The sequence below is a fragment of the Hyperolius riggenbachi genome, chromosome 12 (genome assembly GCF_040937935.1).
Source record: "Hyperolius riggenbachi isolate aHypRig1 chromosome 12, aHypRig1.pri, whole genome shotgun sequence".
Lineage (NCBI taxonomy): Eukaryota > Metazoa > Chordata > Amphibia > Anura > Hyperoliidae > Hyperolius > Hyperolius riggenbachi.
Window position 1 is genome coordinate 148,466,252 of NC_090657.1, and position 13,310 is coordinate 148,479,561.

Below are 13,310 nucleotides of genomic sequence, written 5' to 3' on the forward strand. Positions count from 1 at the left end.
ATCTGCACAAAGTCGGATCCAGTACCCTCCATCTCCTCTTGCTCTTCCTCAGTGACGTCAGGTAAGTCAACCTCCTCCCCCCAGCCGCGAACAATACCACGGGAAGGTTGAGCAGCACAAGCCCCCTGCGACGCCTGCTGCGGTTGTTGTCCTGCCGCTGTCCCCTCCTCCTCCTCCTCCCCCAAAGAAACACCTTGCTCATCATCCTCTGAGTCTGACTCGTCTTCTGCACACGACCTCTCTTCTTCCTCCTCCTCCCCCCTCTGTGCTGCCGCAGGTGTTGAGGAAACAGCTGGGTCTGATGAAAATTGGTCCCATGCCTGTTCCTGCCGTAACGGTTCCTGGTCACGCTCATTCGCAGCTTCATCCGCCACTCTACGCACAGCACGCTCCAAGAAGTACGCGTAGGGAATTAAGTCGCTGATGGTGCCCTCACTGCGGCTCACCAGGTTGGTCACCTCCTCAAACGGCCGCATGAGCCTGCATGCATTTTTCATCAGTGTCCAGTTGTCGGGCCAGAACATCCCCATCTTCCCAGACTGTTTCGTTCTACTCCAGTTGTAGAGGTACTGGGTGACGGCTTTCTTCTGTTCTAGCAGGCGGGAGAACATGAGCAGGGTCGAGTTCCATCGAGTGGGGCTATCGCAAATGAGGCGTCTCACCGGCATGTTGTTTTTACGCTGAATTTCTGCAAATCGTGCCATGGCTGTGTAAGAGCGCCTCAAATGCCCACAGAACTTCCTGGCCTGCTTCAGGACATCCGCTAAGCCAGGGTACTTTGCCACAAATCTTTGAACCACTAGATTCATGACATGTGCCATGCAGGGTATGTGTGTCAGCTTCCCCATATGCAAAGCGGCAAGCAGATTGCTGCCGTTGTCGCACACCACGTTGCCTATCTCCAGGTGGTGCGGGGTCAGCCACTCATCCACCTGTTTCTTAAGAGCAGCCAGGAGAGCTGCTCCAGTGTGACTCTCCGCTTTGAGACAAGCCATGTCTAAGATGGCGTGACACCGTCGTACCTGGCATGCAGCATAGGCCCTGCGGAGCTGGGGCTGTGTAGCTGGAGAGGAGAACTGCCACTCAGCCAAGGAGGAGGAGGAGGACGACAGCGAAGAGCATGTAGCAGGAGGAGAGGAGGTGGCAGGAGGCCTGCCTGCAAGCCGTGGAGGTGTCACAATTTGGTCCGCCGCTTTCTGCTTGCCATCGTTCACCACCAGGTTCACCCAATGGGCTGTGTAGGTAATGTAGCGGCCCTGCCCGTGCTTGGCAGACCAGCCATCCGTGGTCAGGTGTACCCTTGACCCAACGCTCTTCGCAAGAGATGACACCACTTGCCTCTCAACTTCACGGTGCAGTTGGGGTATGGCCTTTCTCGAAAAATAAGTGCGGCCTGGCATCTTCCACTGCGGTGTTCCGATGGCCACAAATTTACGGAAGGCCTCAGAGTCCACCAGCCGGTATGGTAACAGCTGGCGAGCTAACAGTTCCGCCACGCCAGCTGTCAGACGCCGGGCAAGGGGGTGACTGGCCAAAAGTGGCTTCTTCCGCTCAAACATTTCCTTCACGGACACCTGACTGCTGCTGTGGGCAGAGGAGCAGGAACCGCTCAAGGGCAGAGGCGGAGTGGAGGAGGGTGCCTGTGAAGGTGCAAAGGAGAAAGCGGCAGAAGCAGATGATGCACCTGAAGGAGGAAGAGGAGAAGGAGGGTGACTTTTCTTTTGTGTGCTGCTGCTGCTTTTGCTCAGGTGGCCATCCCATTGCTGTTTGTGCCTTTTCTCCAGGTGCCTTCGTAAGGCACTTGTCCCTACGTGAGTGTTGGCCTTTCCACGGCTCAATTTTTGTTGGCAGAGCGAACAGATGGCTTTGGTCCGATCTGAGGCACACACATTAAAAAATTTCCACACCGCTGAGCCACCCTGGGATGTGGGCACTATGGGGACCTCAGCAGCTGATGCTGAAGGGCAAGTTGGCTGGCTGTACATAGGTGGCGATACATGGTGCCGGACTCTGCCACCAGCTGTTTCTGACGAAGAGCTGCCCCAGCTTCTTTCAGCAACTTCTCTCCTCCTACTACTCTCTGACTCCCCCTCTGAACTGTCCCCCTCTTCATCTCCTCTATTGGGAACATACAGAGGATCCCTATTACCGTCATCATCGTAGTCATCCTGCCCAGCTTCGCTTGCCTCAGACAAATCCAAACTTGCACCATCAGTAGGTCCTTCATCCTCCTGACACGTTACATCCATAGTGTTGCCGCGTAACTCAGACATATTAGCTGGTGAAAATTCATCTGGCTCTAACAACAATGGCTGTGCATCAGTGATTTCAACACTAAATAATTCTTGCGAAGTGTCAAATGCAGCGGAAGTGGTGCTAGTAGTAGCGCTGGTGGCTGAGCAAGATGAGGTGTTCTGTGTCGCTAAATACTCAACCACGTCCTGACAATCTTGGGAGGTGATGGGACGTGCCTTCTTCCGAGCACTGTACTGTGGGCCAGATCCACACGAAATTACATTTACACGACCTCGCGCAAACCTGCCGGGTGGCCTTCCTCTGCCTCTGCCACTACCTCTTCCTCTTCCTCTACCTGTTTTGTCCATATTGGGTATGCACGGAGTGGTATATCACACTGCGTGCACTCACGTAGGTAGGTGGGTTCACTTAACTGCACAGGTATGCGCACTGATGCGGTGGGTTCACTGAACAGAACAGGTATACAGTGGCGGGTTCACAGAACAGGTATACAGTGGCGGGTTCACAGAACAGGTATACAGTGGCGGGTCCACAGAACAGGTATACAGTGGCGGGTTCACAGAACAGGTATGCAGTGGCAGGATCACTGAACACAATAGGTATGCAGTGGCGTGTTCACTAAACAGGTATACAGTGGCGGGTCCACTGAACAGAACAGGTATACAGTGGCGGGTCCACTGAACAGAACAGGTATACAGTGGCGGGTTCACAGAACAGGTATACAGTGGCGGGTCCACTGAACAGAACAGGTATACAGTGGCGGGTTCACAGAACAGGTATGCAGTGGCAGGATCACTGAACACAATAGGTATGCAGTGGCGTGTTCACTAAACAGGTATACAGTGGCGGGTCCACTGAACAGAACAGGTATACAGTGGCGGGTCCACTGAACAGAACAGGTATACAGTGGCGGGTCCACTGAACAGAACAGGTATACAGTGGCGGGTTCACAGAACAGGTATACAGTGGCGGGTCCACTGAACAGAACAGGTATACAGTGGCGGGTTCACAGAACAGGTATGCAGTGGCAGGATCACTGAACACAATAGGTATGCAGTGGCGTGTTCACTAAACAGGTATACAGTGGCGGGTCCACTGAACAGAACAGGTATACAGTGGCGGGTTCACTGAACAGGTATACAGTGGCGGGTCCACTGAACAGAACAGGTATACAGTGGCGGGTTCACAGAACAGGTATGCAGTGGCAGGTTCACTGAACACAACAGGTATGCAGTGGCAGGTTCACTGAACACAACAGGTATGCAGTGGCAGGTTCACTGAACACAACAGGTATGCAGTGGCGGGTTCACTGAACAGGTATACAGTGGCGGGTCCACTGAACAGAACAGGTATACAGTGGCGGGTCCACTGAACAGAACAGGTATACAGTGGCGGGTCCACTGAACAGAACAGGTATACAGTGGCGGGTCCACTGAACAGAACAGGTATACAGTGGCGGGTCCACTGAACAGAACAGGTATACAGTGGCGGGTCCACTGAACAGAACAGGTATACAGTGGCGGGTCCACTGAACAGAACAGGTATACAGTGGCGGGTCCACTGAACAGGTATGCAGTGGCAGGATCACTGAACAGGTATGGAGTGGCAGGATCACAGTACAGGTATGCAGTGGGCTGAGGGCTCACTGAACAGAACAGGTATGCAGTGGCAGGATCACTGAACAGGTATGGAGTGGCAGGATCACAGTACAGGTATGCAGTGGGCTGAGGGCTCACTGAACAGAACAGGTATGCAGTGGCAGGATCACTGAACAGGTATGGAGTGGCAGGATCACAGTACAGGTATGCAGTGGGCTGAGGGCTCACTGAACAGAACAGGTATGCAGTGGCAGGATCACTGAACAGGTATGCAGTGGCAGGATCACTGAACAGGTATGCAGTGGCAGGATCACTGAACAGGTATGCAGTGGCAGGATCACTGAACAGGTATGCAGTGGCAGGATCACTGAACAGGTATGCAGTGGCAGGATCACTGAACAGGTATGCAGTGGGCTGAGGGCTCACTGAACAGAACAGGTATGCAGTGGCAGGATCACTGAACAGGTATGGAGTGGCAGGATCACAGTACAGGTATGCAGTGGGCTGAGGGCTCACTGAACAGAATAGGTATGCAGTGGCAGGATCACTGAACAGGTATGCAGTGGCAGGATCACTGAACAGGTATGCAGTGGCAGGATCACTGAACAGGTATGCAGTGGCAGGATCACTGAACAGGTATGCAGTGGCAGGATCACTGAACAGGTATGCAGTGGCAGGATCACTGAACAGGTATGCAGTGGCAGGATCACTGAACAGGTATGCAGTGGCAGGATCACAGTACAGGTATGCAGTGGGCTGAGGGCTCACTGAACAGAACAGGTATGCAGCCAGGAAGAAGTTAAGCCTAACTAATCTTTCCCTATATGAGAGACTGCAGCAGCTCGCCCTACTCTCACTAATGCAGGCACACGAGTGGCCGTAATGGCCGCCGCTGCCTGCCTTATATAAGGGGGGTGGGGCTCCAGGGGCTAGTGTAGCCTAATTACATCACAGTCAGCAGGCCCAGTGTAGCCAGAGGGTCAAAGTTGACCCTCAGTGCATTATGGGGCGAACCGAACTTCTTCCGCAAAAGGTTCGCGTGCGGTACCCGCACGCGAACCACCTACGTTCGCGCGAACCACGTTCGCCGGCGAACCGTTCGGCCCAACTCTACAAGTCACTTTTCAGGAATCCTGGTAAATTGATTTTCTTCTACCACACATGTACAACACCGTCCTTGCTGCTTTCATATGGGGGGGGGGGGGGGGGGGTTGCGGCCAGAGACAATTTGAGCTCCCCACCATATAAGGCAACTGAAGATTATGCTGTCCGACTCGGAAGTTTCAGCACCTGCCCTACAAGACGACTTGAGAAGATTTTCCAGGGTTAAAAAGTAGTTTTATATGCCAGAATATATTGTAGTTGCAAATAGTAGGAAACATTGAAAGCATGAATTTACAAGAATATAGAAGCAATATTGTTAGGAGTGTGCCTAATCTGTGTGGTTTGAGCAATTTGTGAACACAAAAGTTTTAAGTTATTGGTTATGTAAAGAAAATCCCATTTCATGGTTACCAGTATGTATTTCAGTTAATCATAATACCATTTAAAGTCTCAATTAAATCAAGATTTTATTTAGGATCATAAGTGACCACATACAGAAATATGGCAATTGGCAAACATGTAGATGGGGCATCTTAGGACCCAAGTGGCTTGCATAAGCTCTCAAACCACCCCATTTATATGAACTGTAATTCAATCCATGCCTTTCAAGGTAACCTTAAAGAGGAACTCTATTGTAAAATGAAACATTTTTTAATTTCACTGATTATGTATAAATTTAGTCAGTGTTTGCCCATTGTAAAATCTTTTAAATCCCTGATTTACATTCTAATATTACATGGTGACATTTTTACTGTTGGCAGGTGATGTAGGTGCTGCATGCTTTGACATTTGGAAAATGCTATAAACAGCCATTTCCCACAATGCAACAAGGTTCAGACTGGAAACTGCCAGGAGTACCATGGTCCTCAGCTTGCGGGAGGGGTTTCACCACAATATCAGTCATACAGCTCCCCCTGATGGCCTGTTTGTGAAAAGGAATAGATTTCTCTTGTAAAAGGGGGCATCAGCTACTGATTGGGATAAAGTTCAATTCTTGGTTGGAGTTCCTCTTTAAGGTTTTGCCTTCATGCTGCCCATTTTAAACACAATTACTGAAGTAAATTCAGTTACTAGCAGTTCCTACAAGCCTTACCAAAGGAAGAAAAATTGCCTCACCTTCAGGATATTTATAGTTTCCTGTAGTGTCGACACGTGTGTTAGAACAAATTGCCTTTGTGCTGGTGAATTTACCAATTGAATGCGTCTTCACCTGTACTTTTCTCCTCTCATGGCCACTGGTCACCCACAATACTTGGTCACCATTCATTTCACAAAAAACAAAAGGCGCTTCATAAGGCTGGTCCACATCACCTTCTTTAATAGAGTTTACAGAACATGGTCCTAAAGGATATTGACCTAAAAAGAACAAGTCACACAGTAAAGAGATAGGCATTTTCCCTATTAAACTGAAACGTTAAGTTCATATCTGTAGCCAGACACATTAGGTTAGACATTGTAAAGAGGGTGAGAACTCAAACATGAATGGGTCAGGTGAGGTGCTGTTATACAATTCTATCATGTACAAATAGAATATAGATTGGCAATACTAGACATGCCAGTTACAATGGATGCCATATGGTCAGGGTCGGACTGGGACACTGGGGGCCCACCAAAGAAATTTAAACCTGGGGCCCACACATCCCATGATTGCAGTGAAAAAAGGGTGTGACCATGCACTGGAAGGTGGGCGTGGTCATGATGTATTATGGACAGGGCCAAATGTACATGATCTTAGCAGTATTGTAATTCAGAGACACTGCTGCCCAGCAAAAACTTTGTATAGAGTCCCCTCCTTCAATATAAAGTAATGTCCTACTTTGCAGAGGTTGCGACCACAGAGGTTGCAAAGGATGCGACCGCATTGGGGCACTTGGGCCAAAGGGGCCCCGAAGGGCCCTCCCTCAACTATAGTATTACCTCTATTAGTCCTGTGCTCATAATCACTTCTATAGATTCTTTGAACAGTGGTAATCATTAACAAGCTATTTCCCATACCCTTCTTGCACCTCTGACACTGTAGTTGCCATTGGCAGGTTTTGGTGCATCGTATCAATTATGTATAGAGTGCTTGGGGGGCCCCATAGTAAAACTTGCATCAGGGCCCACAGCGCCTTAGCTACGCCACTGCTCTCAGCATGAGGGATTACAGCACTGAGAAGAGAATTTGTGCTGCAGGCAGCAATTGGAACTCTGTCAGACAAGGAGGGGGGCCCTCCAGAGACCTGGAGCCGGGGCCCACCGAAGGAAAAAAAAAAATCTGTACTACTGTGGGCCAGTCCGACCCTGCATATGGTCATGGATTCACACTATGACTGGGAGACTTAAAGGACTCACGAGGTGACATGTGACACAAGATAGTTATTTGTGTGCTAGGCACTGTACATACCCATGTCTGTTCTTTTTCTTTCTTTGCCTGAAAAAGTTATCCAGTATGTAAGTGGCAGTTCCTGTCCAGGTCAGACTCTAGTGTAAGGGCGCGATTCCACTAGAGCGGCGTGTGTCTGCAAGACGTCTCTTCCGGGTCCGCGGGGAAAACAGGAATCCCATCAGCCGTGCCATGCACGGCTATGGGATCCGCAGCCTCCTGCGCCGATTCGGATGGAAAAGCCGGCCGAAACACTAGCAGTAGTGATTCGGCCGGCGTTAGCATTGCACCCTATGGCAGAGTTTCCCCGCACTATTCGCCTGCGGGGAAACTGCGGATTTGCAGAGGTTTCCGCTCAAGTGGAAATGTGCCCTAACCCTCACTGATGAGGAATTGCAGCCATAAAACACTTGTGGCAGTAAACTACTTCTAAGAGCAGGAAAAAGATAAAGGCCAATAGTACATAGATTTTAGCCCTGGCATACTTCAATTAAGGTTTCATTGAGAAAAGGCCATGAAACAGTAAAACCTTAAAAAGTTGATTGAAATATAAAATAAAACTGCAGGGTAACTAAGTCATTTTTAGAAAAAGACAAATACAATTTCACTAGTTTCGTTTCACCTCGGGTGTCCTTAAAGGACACCCGAGGCGAAAAAAAAATTGCATCTTCCTCCTAAAAATGTAAATATAAAAACTGTTTAATATCTTAATCTACTTTTTAAAGAGACTAACAAATTTCAGCCTTATTTTTCTATCCTACAAGTTCCTAAACCTGTTCTAATGTGGTCTGGCTTACTGCAACCTTTTCTAGTTGCACTGTCTAACATAGCTAATCTTTCCTTTGTCGAGCCTTGTCAGCCCAGAGAGGAATGTGCTGTGATAGGGAGAAGTTATGCACATCTCCCCCACACCCCCTGCAGGCTCTGTGTACGAGTCACAGGGAGAGTCTCTGCTCACAGCCAGCCTGTCTGACCTTGCGAGCAGCTGTGAGTACAGAAAGATCAGATCAAAGCCCAGACAAGCAGCTAAGGCAACAAGTGGGAGAAATATTACAGCAGTGAAGTCATGTTTTAGAGGCGCCTCTGCAAATGGGCACCTGCTCTGATGATGTATTTTCTGTTTGGCGGCCATCTTCATCGTTTACAAAAACAGTGATTTTATCACCAAGAAAGCAGCAGGAGCAGCGAAAAATGTCAGAGGGGCTAGGAGAAGACTACAAACAGGCTGGAACGTTAATTTATGTAAGATTTTCACAGTACAGATTCTTTAAGTTTACTGTTTATTTTTGCTCAATGACCCAAAAAAAAAATAAAAAAAAATATATATGAACTATTGTTAATAAAATGTTCCTGCTCTCAGAAGACATTTTCTGCTAGGAAAGTGTTTTATAGTTGGAATTTATCAGTGAAGGTCACTCTGTAGTCTGACTCAGTCCTGACCCAGACAGGAACTGCCACTTTCATACCCGATTAACTTTCAGGCATAAAAAAAAAAAATAAAAAATAAAAAAAAAAAAATTGTATGCTAGGCCCTGTACATACACATTTGTCACCTCAGGTATCCTTTATGTAGTTGAAGAGTAGCCTATGGAACATGTATGGTACCATTGACTCTTCAAGTAGCTAGAATTCAGGACTTTGAGACCAGTCATGCCCAACCTACAGCCAGCGGGCCATTTGCGGCCCGCAAAGCTGGCTTGTGGCCCACGGAGGATCAGGTGATTGAGTCATAGGAACGTAGTGGGGATGTGGGTGTCATCTAGTGAAAAGATACAGGAGACAAGTGGGAGCCCAATGCTGTATGTCAAAAACGACGGAACGTAATAAAAGTAAGACACTACTCACAAAGGTGGGTTGCAGAGGGGCAACCGACCACAGGAAGCAGGTGGAGACAACCCGACTCCACTCGGGGTGGTCCCGAGGGACCTGGATGCAGTCGCTCTCCTTGGTAAAAGGGGACAGATGTCCGCCGTGGTCGAAGCCACCTGTTGTCTGTACCCACCCCTCAGATGGGTGAGGTAAGGGGGTATGATTGCACAATAAGGGTATAAGGTGCCCTGGTGTAATAAAAGCATCTAAAAAAAGGAAATAAATTTGAGGTAACTTAACTGACGAAAATTTGTATTTAACAAAGGTTATTAGCACAGGCAATGTGTTTCGTGGGTCAGAGCCCGCTTCCTCAGGCCAATAATCAGGCCAATAATCAGGCCAACAACTGTGCCAAACTAAATGACAGATTCAGCAAAGGGAGCCTCCTTGAGGCTCCCTTTGCTGAATCTCATTTAGTTTGGCATAGTTATTGGCCTGAGGAAGCGGGCTCTGACCCACGAAACTCGTTGCCTGTGCTAATAAAAACCTTTGTTAAATACTAAGATTTTTTCGTCTGAGGTAAGCTACCTCAAATTTCCCGTTTTTTAAACTGCTTTTAGATGCTTTTATTACACCAGGGCGCCCCTTATACCCTTATTGTGAGTCATAGGAACGAACATGCATACTCGCGTTCGTGTGACACTCAACTATTACAACATGAACGCAAGTATGCTTGTTTACCATCCTATGATGCAAACCATAGGAGGGCAAGTACACACACACACACATGCTGCGATAGAGACCTTTACCCATTGGTTGCTGCAGGAGCCACCCTCCCAATAGGAATCAGCCTACTTCCTATTGGGAGGTTCCTGCAGCAACCAATGGGTAAGGATAGGGAACAGGAACTGCTGTCAGGCTCTTCCCGTATGCTTTCCCTCTCTGCTCCAGCCAAGCAGCATTTCTGATTCCTGCTTTCCATGGCACTTCACAGCAATAGCTGAACACTCTGGTGATGCCATCCTGTGGAAAGCACTTCATGCAGCTCTGAGTGCTTCTCCAGTGCCAAAAGTCTGAGGCCAGCAAAAAGCAGACTAGCATATAAATTGTGACTGGTAGGTTTGCGAACAGAGACAAGAGCCAGTGTTTTACCAATTCCCCTGCTGCCATCGCTGTACCAATTATGCAAAGTTTGCAGTGTATATGCAACGACACAAAGAAAGTGGGCATCAAATGGTGATTACAATTCTTTGTTTCCTTCCCTCACCATGTTAACATTTACTAGAAAAATGTTAAAGATTCATATTTAACTGTTTATGGAAATGTTCAAGCCCACAAGAGATCTTGATATGAAGTGTGACCCTACCTAATAAAAACGCAAGTGTCACAGTATCCCATGTCCCTGTGCGTGTCCGTTAGTGTCTCTGCGTCCCTGCACATGCAGAGTGCAGAGGGGGTAGTGACGCGTGGCTTGCAGGGGAGGGTGGGGCCAAGGGCCGGGCATGTGCACGTAGTAGGCGCATGTGTGGTGACAGACCTAGAGCCAGTTTTGAAAACTGGTTTAGGTCGGCTAGTCAATATATAAAAATACACACAGGTACCACAACATGATGCAGCTGATAACTAGGGATGTTCAAATACCACTGAGGGGAATATAAAAATTTGTATAATGCTGCATGAACTCAGATTTAGATTTTAGCCTTTAAAAACCACCTGGCAGAGCTAATTTGGAAACCCCTTACCTTTTTCTTGTGGAGTAGCATCCAGAACTTGCCATCCATCATAAGTAGGACTAGAAAGATCCTTCCTGGCAAACCAAGCTTCATTCCATACATGAAAGTTCCTGTTAAAGACATAGCAATGGTACAATAAAGCTACATTCTACACCTCCCTGGGCATTGCCTAGAAGCCAGAAGTGGTAGGCAATTTGGGTGCCAGAGTTCAGCTAAAAGTGACAGCTATGGTAGAGTCTGGCTAATTCCAATTACTGGTGCTAGATAATACTTGCCTACAGTCAGCAACAGCAGTAAATATCTTGAACCCAATTTATCTTATGGTACTATTTAATGTAGGTCCATGCTCTACTGCCATAAAGCATGGGAATCCAGGCCCTGGATTGTCTGGTCCTAGAAAATGATATTAGGATTCCATAAGGGCTCTTTCACATCAGACAACGCGAACAGGAGCCGTTCTCCTGCACGCGTTGTCTGCCTGCGGTGTGTCGTTGGGTATCTGCGGTGCGACGCAATCAGCGACGGTAGCTGGTAAACCCGGCGGACAAGTCCGGCTCGTGGGTGCGTTGGAGGAAAAACTGCGCCCGGGTGCGTCAGAACCGCAACGCATCGAAACGCAGCGGCGAGTGTGAAAGGTAAAATGAAAGTCTATGGGCTTTCATCTTACCTTGGTTAACGCAAACGGCTTCCGTTTGCGTTAACGCACAAAGTCTGCCCTAATGTGAAAGAGCTCTAAAGCCACCGATCAGGCGAGTGGAAGGCAACCAGCAGTAACCATCAGGGTGTAGTCATTTAAGCAAAAGCCATTAAAGTGGACCTGAACTCTTGCACAGGACAGAAGTAAAGTAGGAATGCACCATGTATGTATAGGGAGTTTAGCCTGTCATAATTACCCCTCATCTGACAGATCACAAGTTGTAATTTGATCTTCAGCTGTGTCAGCTTCTGCCAGGATCTTAATATGTGCTTCCATGAAAGCAGGAAGTAAAGGTTTCTTTATTAGACAGACAAGACAGAACATTTATATCACGCTTTTCTCCTGGCGGACTCAAAGCACCAGTGCTGCAGCCACAAGGACATGCTCTATAGGCAGTAGCAGTGTTAGGGTGACTTGCCTAAGGTCTCCTACTGAATAGGTGCTGGATTACTGAACAGGCAGAGCAGAGATGCAAACCCAGGTCGCCTGTGTCAGAGGCAGAGCCCTTAACCATTACAGCTATTACAGCTGATAATCTGCATGGTCTTTAATTAAAGGGTATGCTGTTGCAAATGGGAAAGTTCTGAGTTCAGATCCAATTTGCAGGAGGTCTGCGTAACACTCCTTTGGTACCCTCTCCCACAGCAAGTCTTGTTCCAAGCCTGGAATGGTTCAGGGGACTAAGCTTGCACATTTCCCTTCCGCTTTAAAAACCAGCCAATACTAATGTTTAGCTTATTGAATGAACAAACTAAACTTCAATTGTATGCATCTGAACTTGTATCAATGGTTGTATAGTATGTTGAACAAAACTGCTCTTGTATCCATGCTCTGTTATTGTACAAAGCTACATAAGAGGGAACTATGCTGTAATACAAAAACTTGAACACAGCACTCATTTCTTTACATGGTCTAGTGCAATGCACAAGTAAAAATCCAAAACAGTGGTGGATGTTTAGGAGACACCCAGTTTGCACAATGGGAAAATTCATATTAAACCCCTTTAGTAGGCATGGCTGGATATCAAAGATATGCACATTTCTGACTATCATGCAGTTTGGAACACAGCCAAACTGACAAGTTCCAATCAAGACACAAAAGTGCAGTTACTCAATGCAGGTAAATTGCAATGTCTTGGGCCCATATGCAATTTTCTTCTGAATTATCTTCTAAGATCATTTATATTCTCCAAGAAACTTTAAGGCTACTTTCAGTGGGACATTACAGCCGCACGTTAGTGCAGCCTGTAACCAGGCCCAGCCCTAGACTTTTTGCCGCCCGAGGCAAGCTTTAAGCAAACTCTCCCAAGCCGTGGGTGTGAGGGGCCGCCGGAGCTGGAGGGGATAGCGGGCAGGAAGGGTATTTTGGGCATAGCAGCAGGGTGGAAGGCTGGACCCCCCCCCCTCCCCTCCAGCTTTAAAAAGTTGCGTGGCTGGCTGCAGCTGTAAGAGGCAATGGGGGGGGGGGGGGGGGGCTAGGAAAATCACTCACCTCTTCCTCGCCCCAGCCTAGCCTGCGCTCCACCTCCAGCTACGCCGCAGTCGTTGGAACGAGGAAGAGGTGAGTGATCCCCGCCCGTTGCCTCTTACAGCTGCAGCCAGCCATGCAACTTTTTAAAGGTGGAGGGGGAGCGGAGGACCCAGGCGAGGGAGGGGGTCCGGCCCCCCTCCCCGCCACTAGGCCCAATACCTCCTTCCTGCCTGCTATCCCCTCCAGCTCGGGCGGCCCCTCACACCCACGGACGGGCG

General features: G+C 48.3%; 1 protein-coding gene across 1 annotated transcript in view; it reads right to left on the reverse strand.

Moving 5' to 3' along the window:
• LOC137540992 (protein-glutamine gamma-glutamyltransferase E-like) overlaps window positions 1–13,310 on the reverse strand; it is a 38,467-nt gene that overhangs the window by 8,495 nt on the left and 16,662 nt on the right. Inside the window, exons 9-10 of the mRNA XM_068262149.1 lie at window positions 10,875–10,975; window positions 6,075–6,314 (exon numbers count right to left, since the gene is read on the reverse strand). Of these exons, the coding sequence (XP_068118250.1) occupies window positions 6,075–6,314; window positions 10,875–10,975 (341 nt within the window). The remainder of the gene's footprint in view (window positions 1–6,074; window positions 6,315–10,874; window positions 10,976–13,310) is intronic.